The sequence below is a fragment of the Leiobunum rupestre genome, chromosome 8 (assembly GCF_980474605.1).
Source record: "Leiobunum rupestre chromosome 8, qqLeiRupe1.1.hap1, whole genome shotgun sequence".
Classification (NCBI taxonomy): domain Eukaryota; kingdom Metazoa; phylum Arthropoda; class Arachnida; order Opiliones; family Sclerosomatidae; genus Leiobunum; species Leiobunum rupestre.
The window spans coordinates 54,217,591-54,230,823 of NC_143391.1; the positions used below are offsets into that span (position 1 = coordinate 54,217,591).

The window sequence follows — 13,233 nt, forward strand, 5'->3', positions numbered from 1 at the left end:
GAATTGAGTAGTCTACGAGCCTTTAATGTGTTTTGTGCTTCAGATTTATCTAAAGTATTGGTATACATCTCCTTGTGCAGCAGCAGCGCCTAACAATGACCTAAAACTCTTACAGGAACTTGATAATTACAAGAAAACAAACAAAGTTGTTGCTGATGATGCAATTAAAAACATATCAGGACATTTGTGGTACTTAAGTGAAGCACTTGTCGGATTAGCCTTTTTCGATTCTAACGTGCCTTCTGAAACAAAAGTGAAAATGGTCCAAGCATTGAAAAATAAAGGTTCCGAAAACCCTCTATGACGTGTCAAGGTTGATGCAACAGCCGTTCAAATGAAAGAGTTGTTCGATTTCGTGTCAGAAAACACCTTCAAATTATTTAAAGCTTTGGATTAAATTACGGATTTTTTAACACAAGATCCAAGTACTTGGGAACAACGTAATAGTTTCCTTGAAGGTCGTCGAAGAATTCAACAACTGAAGGTCGTAAATGATGCAGCGGAACGTTGAGTTTCATTAATTCAGTCATTCAAGAAGAGCAAAAACAGTACCTATTGCAAGTAGTAGAAAAGCATCGACAGGACTTTCCAAACTCAAATAAATCTACAATGATTCCATAAAAAATTCAAATGTTCTAAGGCAACAACATTTTTTTATATTACGAACACATGGTTTATCCCATTTAAATTTGAAATGTATTGCGCAACCAATAAAAACTATTGTTTTTTCTTGATTTTTTGTGTGAATGTTTATAAAAGGTACATGAACAATTCTAGGGGGTGAGACCTTGGAAATATTAAACAAAATTTTTTATTGTCACCCTAGTAAATACAATGATCAATGTTATGTTCTAGGTATCAGTACATGTAACCTTTGAGAAACCATAAAACAATGAAATGCATTTTTATGGTTTCTCTTGGAAATTTAAATCACCTTATCAATATTTTAAATCGTTACGATAGCATACTTCTAGATGCGAACTCTTAGTAAAATTTTGCAAGTAGAAATTTTTATTCACTTATCTCATAAGACGTTATTACTCCTTTAACTCAAAGAACACGAATTTTTTCCTTTACCCAACGTTTAGTTCTGGGGAAATCTAGAAAAATTGGTTAGTAAGATTGAAGTCCACAACAATGACAACTCATTATTAATCTCTGTTAAACTATTCACGACCGAAAAGGGTCTAGATGACGCAATGGTGCCGAACCGTATAAGGGGTATAATAACGTCCAGCGTCTGCTTAAGTTTATAATTTGCTAGCTTCTAAAGTGAATCAAATTTGATTTCCGACGAGTAGTTACACCCGCCGCCGTTAGGGAGCGCAACCATAGTTTTGGGTCACAAACATGTAACACGCCTTGAATCTTCGAACGGTAAATACGCAATGTTAAGTTAAAAGGAACCACTTATGGACTGCAGTCCATAGGTGGTTCTTTTTAACTTAACATTGCATATTTACTAATCTCCCCCTATGCAACTCGTTTTGAAATTATTAATATTTAGGCTTAGTTTCTCTATTCGGTGATATAGTAACAAGCCAGATTTCCCGCACGGTACTGACGAGTCCCAAATAGGTGAAACCGGTCTACCGTTGGAATTTCTGGCTATTTAATTTAGTATTTCACTCGATGATCTATTTGGTCCGAGTTTCGCGTCATTTTGTTTGTCTCGAAGACCTATCGGTACGAGCTATTTGTTAGTTTTTAAATTTCTTCAAATTTGTTTAGGGTTTATCTTTATTATCCCATTTCATAATGGACTAATCTACTTATTCGCGTATTATATAATCATTTACAATGCAGTCCATAGGTGGTTCCTTTTAACTTCACATGACTTATACGAGCTTAGCATAAAAAAGGATGATTAATTATAATTATTTAGCTTAAGGTTAAGGTATGTTAAGAAATAATTTAAATGATACTAAAATTGACTGAATGTATGTCGCAATGCCAATTGCAAAGGTTTAAGTGAGCTAGGTGTATTAAAAGTACTTTTTTCATGTACTGAAAGCAAATTTAAAATAAGCGCAATGGGCTAGCATTCAGTAAAGATTTCTAGTTTGTTTTACACGCTATTTCTTGTATATTTGAAGGCTTTTACCTTTATAAATAAGTTTATTAGCAAAAACGCCGACTTTAATTCCTACATACTTTCCACACTCTTGAGAACTCAGCCAACTGGCGCAGTCACTAGATGTCATGAGAATCTGCTGAAAGTCACTTTTGCGCATTTTTCAACGTTTTGGAGGCCAATTACTCGGATACGGCTGAATGTAGGAAAGCGTTTAAGATTTTTTTACTCCTTTTTACCCAAAGAGCAAGCCTGTAAATTGTTGCCAGTTTAATTTGAATCACCCTGTATGCGAACGAATACCGATTTTTCAAATTTATAATTTTTGTTTGCTCATTGCACCTTTATTTTGAATTTGGAAGCCAGTTTGAAACTCTTATAGGCATTTGCCTAGTCTTTTATATTGCTAGCTACGCCACTGCAGACGAATTTGGTAGATTTATTGATATTAAGTGATGGCAGGAATTCATACCTCTAACTTGGAATGGTTATCTCGCCCGATTTCCGTCTCTATCTATGGGACCGTTTTTTCCCATCATTTTGACGTCAGAGCATACGTGTTTTCTCATACGATTTTCAATGGTATTAAATCCTAGTTTCAGATAATTTCATCCCCCAGTGTCGAAAAAGGGTTCAAACATCTTTTTGCTTTTCCCTTCGCTATCGCTCTATTGATAGCGACGCGACGGTCACCTCGTAATTCGGACTTCGCGGTTCTCAAGGGCATTGTAACTGCTGACAATTTTGACAGCGCTAACAATACCGGACTTAATCCTTCCACATGGGAGGTCGGGAGAGCGAGCTGACCCGTCGTTATCAATGGTGGGGTTTCAAACCCTAAATTTCGAAATGGCCGGGATGTCGAACAACAAAAAACTACAGTTGTAAAAACGGGAGGTTGCGCGGGTTAAAAACTCCTAAAGAGGGGAGACGCGTGCGAGGGGGCGATTTTTTTTTTCTCATACACGTCACTAAAACGGTCCCCGAGATCTTACCATAGGGAATACGGCCGGATAACCATTCCAAGTTAGAGGTATGAATTCCTGGTGATGGTTATTACTACCGCCTGGGCACGGTGGTCCGTGATTCCCGGCCTTTTGGAGCCCACCGGGATATCCGGTGCCAGCTGCGCCAGTCTTTCTCCTTTAGGAGCTCTCTCCAAAGGGTTAGATTTTTTACCTAGGTAGGTAGGGTGTCGGCTGGAGTTGCTATAGAATCCAATTTTACTCCCACTGCTGTGTGCGAAGTGCGGATTGGTCCACCCGTTGCTGCACCTTCTGCTGGGTTGAGTGGCTCGCGTCCAAGGTGCGACCATCAGTAGTATGCTACTACTACCCATGCTGGATTTGTCACCTCTCCAGGCTTAGGGACGCTGGCGTAGGACACTTTGATGATTGACGTCCAGTGGTCTGGCCCCTGTTGCTAGGTACAGTCCCGATCAACGGTTTATGGCCGTTTGGTCTTGGCAGTCATTTTATTTATATTTTAGGTAGAGAGCCAAATGAGGGCTACTATGAAGAATACCCTCGCGAAAATAATATGCAGTGAGAGTTAATGCCCTACCAGAATTAGGGCACGAGCAAAGCCGGAAATAGCTAAACCCCTCCAAAATAACGTCATGTATCAGCCGCAATATTATAAGCAGAAGGTTCGGTTTATCAAACGAAGCAATTTAAATAAGAGACCCATTTCGATTCTGGAACTTGTACTATGACCAAAACGAATTTAGTCGAAATGTCTCTTGAAACTACATTAATTAAAGTTTAAAACAACATAGGTGTAAAAACTAATCTCTAACTTTTACTTAATAGTGTATAAGTGTGACAAGAATGGGAATTTTGTGTCTAAGCAATGCACTTTGGGTTATTGTTTTTGTGTTGATACCATGTCAGGAATCCTGGTTTATGATAGAGATGTGAAAATAGACTGCATAAAAGGTGATTATATTTTTCTTTTTCATGTACAAAGTGTATCAAATTTCTCTGTGAGGCCTTTTCGTCAAAAACTATATTATGTTAAACATTAAAATTTTCGTTCTTTAATTATTTGTAAATATCGGAGAAAGTGGTAGACTGGAATTAAATATATGTGAAGAGTACCTCGTGATTTTAAAAGGGCAATTTATTTTAAAAACATTTAACTTACTAAAAGTAAAATTTAATCGCACGGGTTTAAATAATATATCCGGATGGCCACATAATTCCTCCACCTCGCCCTATCCACCTAAAGAAGGTTGGTCTTTTGTTTTGCCATGGAAACCGAATATGTTTTGGAAAAGTACCAGTGGCGTCACTAGGGTGTTTTAGGCGGCGCTTGAGCCACCGGAAAAATTCCTGAAGCGCCACCTAAAATTTCCGAAAAGTGCCGCCTAAAATTCAGAATTTTTCCAATTCACTGGGAGAAAAGTTTCTTCAAACTTAAAAATGGGCAGCAAAATGTCATTTGTCATAGTCGGCCTCAATTAAGAAAATTAAATTCAACATTTCAATTTTTGGGGAAAAATTAAACTAAAGATTTATTAATATTTGGATAAATATGAGTAAAATTTCGTAAATTGAGCAATACGAGAAAAATTGGGTAAATTAAACAGAACGAGTAAAATTGGATAAATTGAGCAATACGAGTAAAATTGGGGTATTTATAACTTGGATGGTTAAAGGTCATTGAAAAATTATCTTGAAAACCAATGGATTTAGAGAAATAATTCCAACTGAAAAGGTGTGTAAATTGAAATTTTAGGTGTTAATGACATTAACCCGATGCAAAACACCATGATGAAAACCTTTCAAATTGGAACAAATTCTCTAAACCCATTGGTTGAATGACCTTGAACTATGAGTTAAAGGTCATCCGAGGTTAAATATTCTACCAGATGAGTCTATGCAAATTTTGATTATCTAGCATGAGTAAAAAATCGCTCGACTTCTTATTGGTTAAATAACCTCAAATCAGGTCAGCCCAAAACTATTAAGTCCTAAAATGGGACGGGGATCCAGTTTCTAATTGAAACCAACTTTGTGTCTCTCTCTAAGTGTTATCGATATATATTTTGAATGTCCTTGAAGGCATGGTTCAAGGTCCTGAATATCCCCGTTGTCAAGCGAGCCCCTGCTCGTTCCCTGAAAATTTTAAATTCCTAGCTAAAACAAATTTTGAATTATTGGCCCGTTATCGTTTTTTAGTTAACGCCCTGTATAAGAATTATTAAACAAATTATAAAATAGCAAAAATTATGAGCATATTCGGTAAAATTAAGGAAAGTTGGGTAAAATCAACTAATATTTGTATAAACTTTTAAAATTAGGTTTATTCCGTTTTCAATAAAATCAAAAGAGTTGGCAAGCCAAAATATACCTCTCCTCGGAAGAATTGTCCCTTGTGGTATTAATTTCTCGAGACGACCTTTTAAGATATCTCCGCAATTCAGAGTTATTTACTAAAACCGTAATCCCGGTTAAATCCCGCCCGGTATTATTGAGACGAAACAAACGAATTTAATTTATTCATAATAATATAAATTAAGTAGTTACAACAGCGAGTTAGACGTACTAAAACAATGCACAATTGAATTTATCCCTATTTACAGAACAAGTTTATCAGTTAAATAGAATACGTAGCAAATTTTAATGAAATAAGTATCTACGGAGGCTATTTGTATTTTTCTCGCTTACGAAATACTTGCCGCATCTTAAACGTTCATTTTATTTCAACACTCGCCCTTTATGAAGATACCGTAGAATAGCTATATTCGACATCTGGTAGTGGACGACTCATAGACTTCCTGTTGACGTTGTGACACTAACCGCGTGAAAAAGACCAATACCGTCCAATTTCCAATATCATATAATGACTCGCACACCCAGGAAATCAATGACTGCATTAAGAATCGTAGATATCCAAATATCCACACCAATAAAAAATGTATTAATAAGAAGCGAAAAACTTACCATTCACAAAGCCCAGAAAGCCACTTGACGAAACGACAGCTCGAATATCAATAAATGACCGTAGACGGAATAGTTAGGGCTCTTTATAAATAAAAACAACCGAACTTAACTGATGAACTGCATTAAACATCTTAATCAGTCGAGAAAACAATTAAAATAAATTACGAAGTAATGACGACCCAGTTAAAAACCAGACCAACATAAGTGTAAGAGCACGATGTATTTTCTTCATAAATGAACCATTACGCTAAAGACACAAAAGATAAAAATAAACGACTGAAAAACGAAATAAATTACAAAAAATATAACGCAATCAAGCAACAAATTCCTTCAAAAATTTAGAAACCAAACAATAGAAAATGTAATTATAGCAAGAAGTACGACACCTTAACATTAACGAACGGGAATTTTCGACGTTATTATAATGAAACCGGATAAGCTAAAGAACACGACGTACACACTATAAAGTTTCCTCCAAAACTGGACGTTTTCGTGGAAAAAAATAAGCTAAAAAATTTAGAGAAAAATATAAGATCAAAGAGTAGACAAAATACAACATTATCTCGATTAGTAAAAATAACATACGACCCTTCCTTTGGCTTAAACCCAGATACATATTATATTAAAAAAAGCGTATCCGTAAAAATAAACCTACTGATAATTAAAGAGTTAAACAACGTCATTGAATAATATATTTCAGATTTATAACACAACGTAAAGGGAATCAATAACACAGCGGCAATGAATCAAAGTCCTAAAACCGCGCTCCCGGTTCAATTCCCGACGAAATAAAAACAAGTTCACAAAAATTAAAAAACAAAGTTCAATAAAAAATATCCACAGATATTGTATTCATCGGTTTAGTAAAACAAACCCGCCTTATAATAATGGTTCCTTTACTTTAATATGTATACTTAGGAAGTCAATGGCTCGGTGGTGAATTATCCGCATGGTAACAATGCGATCCGAGTTCAATTCCTGATCACGATCAAATTTTACAATAAAATACTTAAATATTTAAATAACTATAAGATTAATATTATTTATAAATATTTAATTAAATATAAGATTAATAGTATTTATAAATATTTAATTAAATATAAGATTAATATTATTTATAAATATTTAATTAAATATAAGATTAATATTATTTATAAATATTAAATTAAATATAAGATTAATATTATTTATAAATATGTAATTAAATATAAGATTAATATTATTTATAAATATGTAATTAAATATAAGATTAATATTATTTATAAATATGTAATTAAATATAAGATTAATATAATTTATAAATATTTAAAACGATGAAGAATAAATTATAGTACCTAACATTCGCCAAAGCTGTTTTTTAGAAAACACCGTAGCTTAACAAGGGTCGGTGGCTGTGTGGTTAGAGTAAATCTCGTGCACGCAGCAAACCCGGGTTCGATTCCCGGCCGGCGCCAAGAAATCGCTAATTGATACCAAGACGAATACCGTGAACAATTGGTGGAAACACTGCCATTGGACATTGAGAGGTTGAATAACACTCAGCACTCGGTCCGTCCCAAAAGTCAATAAGTAGAAGTTGAATAGAAAACACCCGTACAAACACCACAGACTCAACAAACACAGCAGACTCAACACCCACAACAATTTTGTCCCCTCGGAGAGGTAAAAAGTATGAAAAATATTAGGGATAATATTAAAAAAAAAATGTGTTCAATTGGTTTTTATTCTAAAATCGCTCAAAGGTCGAACAACTGTAAAAAATTGTATAAACTCATATCTTAGGTTACTTTTTTTGAAATTTTGATACTTTTAAGAAATTTTGAGCATTAAAAAAAAACTACAAATGAGAAAAAGAAACAAGTTTCTTTAATATTTCTAATTTCCTAAAGTTTGTTGAATTTTACCTAAGTTGTCTTGATTATATTCAAATTTCCTTGAAAAAACGTAATTTTATTTTAAAATTTTAAAATAAACTTAAAAACCAAAATTTGCAATTGTTATTTAATTTTTTAATATTTTACTTAATTTTACCGAAAAAAATTGAAATATAAGAAATTTGCATTTTATAAATTTTACATTAATATCCCTAATTTTATTTAGCGAAATCTAGATTTTACTTCGAAAATTCTGAATTTTTCAGGTTCTAAGCGTGTTGGTCAGTTTGATCTAAGCTTCTCAAAACAAAATTTTACATATATTCTCAAATTTTTATGTTATTTTACTAATTAGCATTTATATCAATTTTTAGATAAATCTTAAATTAATCATATTTATCAATTAGTAAATTTACCTAAATTTATGCGGAATTTTGAGGGAAAAAAACAATTTTACATCGTCTCTTAAATTTTCGAAATTTATTTATATTTACATTACTGAACACGGACTAACCCAATTTTTTCATTTTAGATAAAATCCCTGAAATTTTCCAAAATCATGTGATTTTTTCATTTTAGATAAAATTTATTTAATTTTATCCTATTCTTTAAATTTTTCGTATACATACCTAATTTCAAAAGTTTACCAATTTATTCAATTTCTATAACGTTTTGGCAATTGTACTTAGCATAAGTAAATTTTACCTATATGTACAGTGCTTGAAATTTCTCAATATTTATTAAAAAATAAATAAACGTAAATATAGCTAGATTATATGAGTTTACCCATTTCCCCCAGATTTTTATGGATTTTACCGCCACTTTCCTTAAATTTACAATTTATTTGAATATTCCTAGCTTCTATAGACCCCAAGTTCAAACGTGTGTCTAATTTCATTTATGTTTCAAATTTTATTGTAGTTCACCAAAATGTCTTCAATTTATTTTAACTATTTTAACCTGAAAACCCCAAAATCGTTAACAATTCCGAATTTTATCCAATTCAGTTAATTTCATCAAAAATATTAATATGTTGTTCCATGGTTAAAAATTGTAACTTAGTTATATTTTTTAAAAGATCTGCTACTACATGGAGATGTTTGATAAAATAAAACAAAATTTATTTATCGTGGGGAAGCTTTCGGACCGTAGTCCTTCTTCAGCCTATAATACACGAATACTAAAATCGCTCAAACAATTTTACAACATTGTTTATAATATTATCTCCAACCTAACAACTCACTTTTTTTTTCACCTCTATTTTTTCCGTTTACAATTATTTATTAAAATAAACTCCCCCCCAGCCTTTAATATTAACCTTACCTTCATCTAAATTTAACATACTCTATCTTTTATCAAGATAGCTTCTTTAAAACATCTTTTAAACCATGTAGCTTCTTGACAAAGCACTTTAGTCGAGTCCCAATTTCTTTTATGGTGTTTTTTTAAATTAATATGCATGCCTAATCCATTGTTTTTATACCATTTATTTACACAATTTTCAGGTTCCGCTTGTTTTTTTTAATTGTCTTAATTCATCTGTTTTACCTAATTTGAGCTGGCGGTAGTCATTTCGAACAATTCATGTAATGGTTTTTACTTTTAAATGCGTCTTATAACTACTTGTCAAAACAAAGTTTAGCAAAACTAAATTTAAAACTTGTATTGGATGGTATCGAGAATTGGGCGATTGGTTTAACAAAATCATTTTTTTTAAAAAGATTACTTCTAACACTCCGTTAATCAATTTTTGGTACTTGTTTTTATTGGTGAAACATTCAAGTTATTAAAAATGATCACTAAGAACAAAGAATTTGATTCAAGGCTTAATATTTTTCAGTAAATTTGAAATAATTTTGAGCTTTTGAGCGGTACTTTTTCGGGGCTCATGTTCCTAAGACATTGTTAAATCATTAGAACCCAAAGAACAACCCTGGACAAATCCTGTAGAAGCTAGTATTAAGAACTCATTTTCTCATCCACGTTTCTTAATTTTATATTGTTACCATAGTTAACATTTTGTGGGTAAGACTTCTAGGTCATTCATTATACCTAAAAGCACATGTAACATAATTACTCATAAATATGCCACTAGCTCTATTTCTTCACTAACGGTTTGTTTCACAGATATTGCGTCGTCTGTACTCTACGTAATATTTGATGTCATATGTAGTGGGTGTATCCTTAGACCTCAAAAAAGCCTTTGACTACGTTAATCATAAAACACTTTTGCATAAACTATACCGCATGGGTGTTAGGGGATCCAGCTATGACTGGATAGCCTCTTACCTAACTGACCCAACCTGTCAAACAAAAGTTTATAATACACTCTCAAAGGAAATTACTATTAAAACCGGGGTTCCCCAAGGCTCTACCTTATCATCAATCCGGTTTAATCTTCATATAAATGACATGTTAAATGAAGACTTAGAAAAAAAACTTTTATCTTTATGCCGACGATACCTTACGTCTAAATGATGGTCGTAATTTAAATGAAATTATCAAATGCCTTAATTTAAATCTGAAAACTATTTATGAGTGGCTAACTGTAAACGATCTAAAACTTAACATTGATAAATCAGTGTATATGATATTCTCAAACCCTAACAAGATCATAAAATATAATAGAAATCTTTTTATAAATAATATAAATCTAAACCGCGTTACAAATTATAAATACTTGGGCCTAATGTTCAACGAACAACTAAATTGGAATTCACATGTTTCTAAAATAGCTAACGAAACACCATATAGCATCTACACAATTTCTAGGAACAGAACTATACTGACTGATTATATTTGCAAACAGCTATAATATTCACCGGTGTATTCCCGTATCTCTCTGTATGGGGTAATACCACTGAGAAAAACCTACACCGTATTCATCTTCTTCAAAAAAGGATTGTGAGAACAATCGCCCGTGTTCAATTTCTCGACCATACCAAACCACTATTTGAAACTTTGTAATTTCGAAATATTTATCAAATTTATAACTTTTGTAGCCTAACTCATATTTTTAAATCTCTAACAATTTATGATAATAATATTTTCCCGCTAAGTAATGGCATATTAACCTATACGAGGAGGAAAAATATTTTACCAATTCCAAAAGTTAAATCTATTTTTTATAAAGGTATAAAAAAATTTAATGAATGTATGACAGAGGACATAAAAACACTAAATCAATTTAAAAAGAAAGCGAAGGGTTATGTAACAAACCTAATACATTAACGACTACCTGAAGACTGCCAGCCCTTTTTTATCTTTTCTTCTTTTCTTGTATGTTTTTTCTTTTTTTGTTTAATTATGGTCTGCGGTTAGTTGGCCTAAAAGTCATTTATGACTTGGCCACAACAATTGTAAACTTGATCAAGTTCATCAGAATTAATAAAGAAATTATTATTATTATTATTATTATTATTTATTATTATTATTATATTTGACGTCATCGAATCTCAAATACCGATTATGCCGTCGCAGTATTAGCTCTACGTCTAATAAACCGACGGCCATTAATAAAGTAAATAAACTGGTTTGAACCACCAAGGCTTAGGAACTAAAATGAACTACAATATACTGTAAAGTTCTGTTAATTAATTAATGAAGTTCTCGGAGACGCACGGTACATTGGGCTGACTAAAATTCCGCGACCAAAATTTCTTTCTCAATTTAGAGGTTTTCCGTTGGAATAAATACACACGTTAGTAGATAATAGTGTGACTTTCAAAATTACAAGGATGAATAAAAAGGTTAAAATCTAATGTAGTTCACCTTTTTACCGGTTCGTGGAGAAACAACCCTTAGCGAAGATGTTTAAGTGGAATAAAGGTACAGTGGCATACTAAGGAGTAATTATGTTACATTTGCTAATTTAAGTATTAAATTTTAAATATAAAAGCTTTCTAGATTAAAAAGCAAATCAATGAGAATTGATTTTTCGTAGATTTCTTATCTACAAAATATTTAAAGAAAACATTGTTAAGAATATGAAATTCCGAAGCAAAAAGTTTTTAATACTATCAGATATAAAAAGTGTTTTAGTAAAACACCAAAGTGAGATAATAAATTGAAATAAAAAATTTATTGGTCAACGCAAGGGAGCAATAATTTCAATATTATAAATAAAAAACTATGCCCGAACCTTTAAATGAAACATGCATTGTTTACGAATTTCATGTAGTTGTAAGTAAATATATTTCGAACATGCATAGACGATTTTAAGAAAACCCTTTAATAAACGCAGACAATATAATTTAAATCAGGAAAAAGATAAAGAATTAAATGTTATGTGCAAAATTTAGTTGGAAAACAGATAATATTGCGTTAGGAATTGTAAATGATATTGTATAGGAACTATTTCCCACCATTTAATATTTTAAATTGATCGGCCGCTCAAAAGTGAGCAATAAAATGAGCATTTAAAGCTACACTTATCTTTTAGCCAGTCATTACCAGCAATGTCTTCAATTCATTTTTGTCGAGAATAGCGTGCTTTCCTAATTATATTCTGGCGAATTCATAACTGGGGCAACTGCAACACTTATAATTTTATTCGCCGTTCTATATTTCCGTCTGTTCTGTAACTGTTTTTCAAACAAAATTAATATACAATGGAAATCAAATAAAGGGTTTTTTTTGGTTGAAAAGTTAATTTAAAAAAGCTACAATGGCTTGAACATTGAATTTTTAATGGTTCGTTATTCAAGCCGGCGAACACTCTTTTTTAAAAACAACTCAATTTCTAAAGATTTTTCACACTTTTCAAAAATAATTTTTCACCACTAGGGGCTAAATCAAATTTGTAGAGCGTCGTCGAAAACCCACCAATATCGTTAGTTCGATGCAAAAAGACCAGCTTTTATCTGAAAAACACGATTTGAAATATTGATAAGCTGGGAAAACATAATTCAATGCTAAAAATTTAGCAGGGTAGGATGGCTTAACCCATTGTTTTAACGTTTCTTAATATCGAAAGTTTGCAGAGGGTTGGGTTATATTTCAAGCATATTTTTCATTCACTTTGCTGGAATGCCATTATTAGGGACTCAATATGCTAAATGTTTTACCAAAGAACTGCATTATAAGTGTTATTTTATCGATTTATTTTGAAGGCATCGTTTTCTTATGAAAATAGCTTTCGAATGGCCAGTTTAGAACTTGTACTAATGTTTATTTGACTTAAACATAAAAGTTTTGTAAGCGATATCCATTTAAAACTAGTTTGCAAGTCAAAATATACCTCTACTCTTATTAACTACTGGACACGGCACTTAACGATGTACCGCAAATTCGGAGCGTCCTCCAAAAACTTAATCCCGGTCCTATCCCGACCGGTAGA

The 13,233-nt window shown here is 32.4% G+C and overlaps 1 protein-coding gene and 1 long non-coding RNA gene across 2 annotated transcripts in view; both read left to right on the plus strand.

Annotated features, from left to right (window-relative positions):
• LOC149933709 (uncharacterized) overlaps positions 1 to 13,233 on the plus strand; it is a 586,576-nt gene that overhangs the window by 48,557 nt on the left and 524,786 nt on the right. The gene's annotated exons all lie outside the window — the stretch shown is intronic.
• LOC149933711 (uncharacterized) overlaps positions 1 to 13,233 on the plus strand; it is a 44,304-nt gene that overhangs the window by 16,863 nt on the left and 14,208 nt on the right. Inside the window, exon 4 of the mRNA XM_090155375.1 lies at positions 3,886 to 4,011. Coding sequence (XP_090011501.1) covers positions 3,886 to 4,011 — 126 coding nt within the window. The remainder of the gene's footprint in view (positions 1 to 3,885; positions 4,012 to 13,233) is intronic.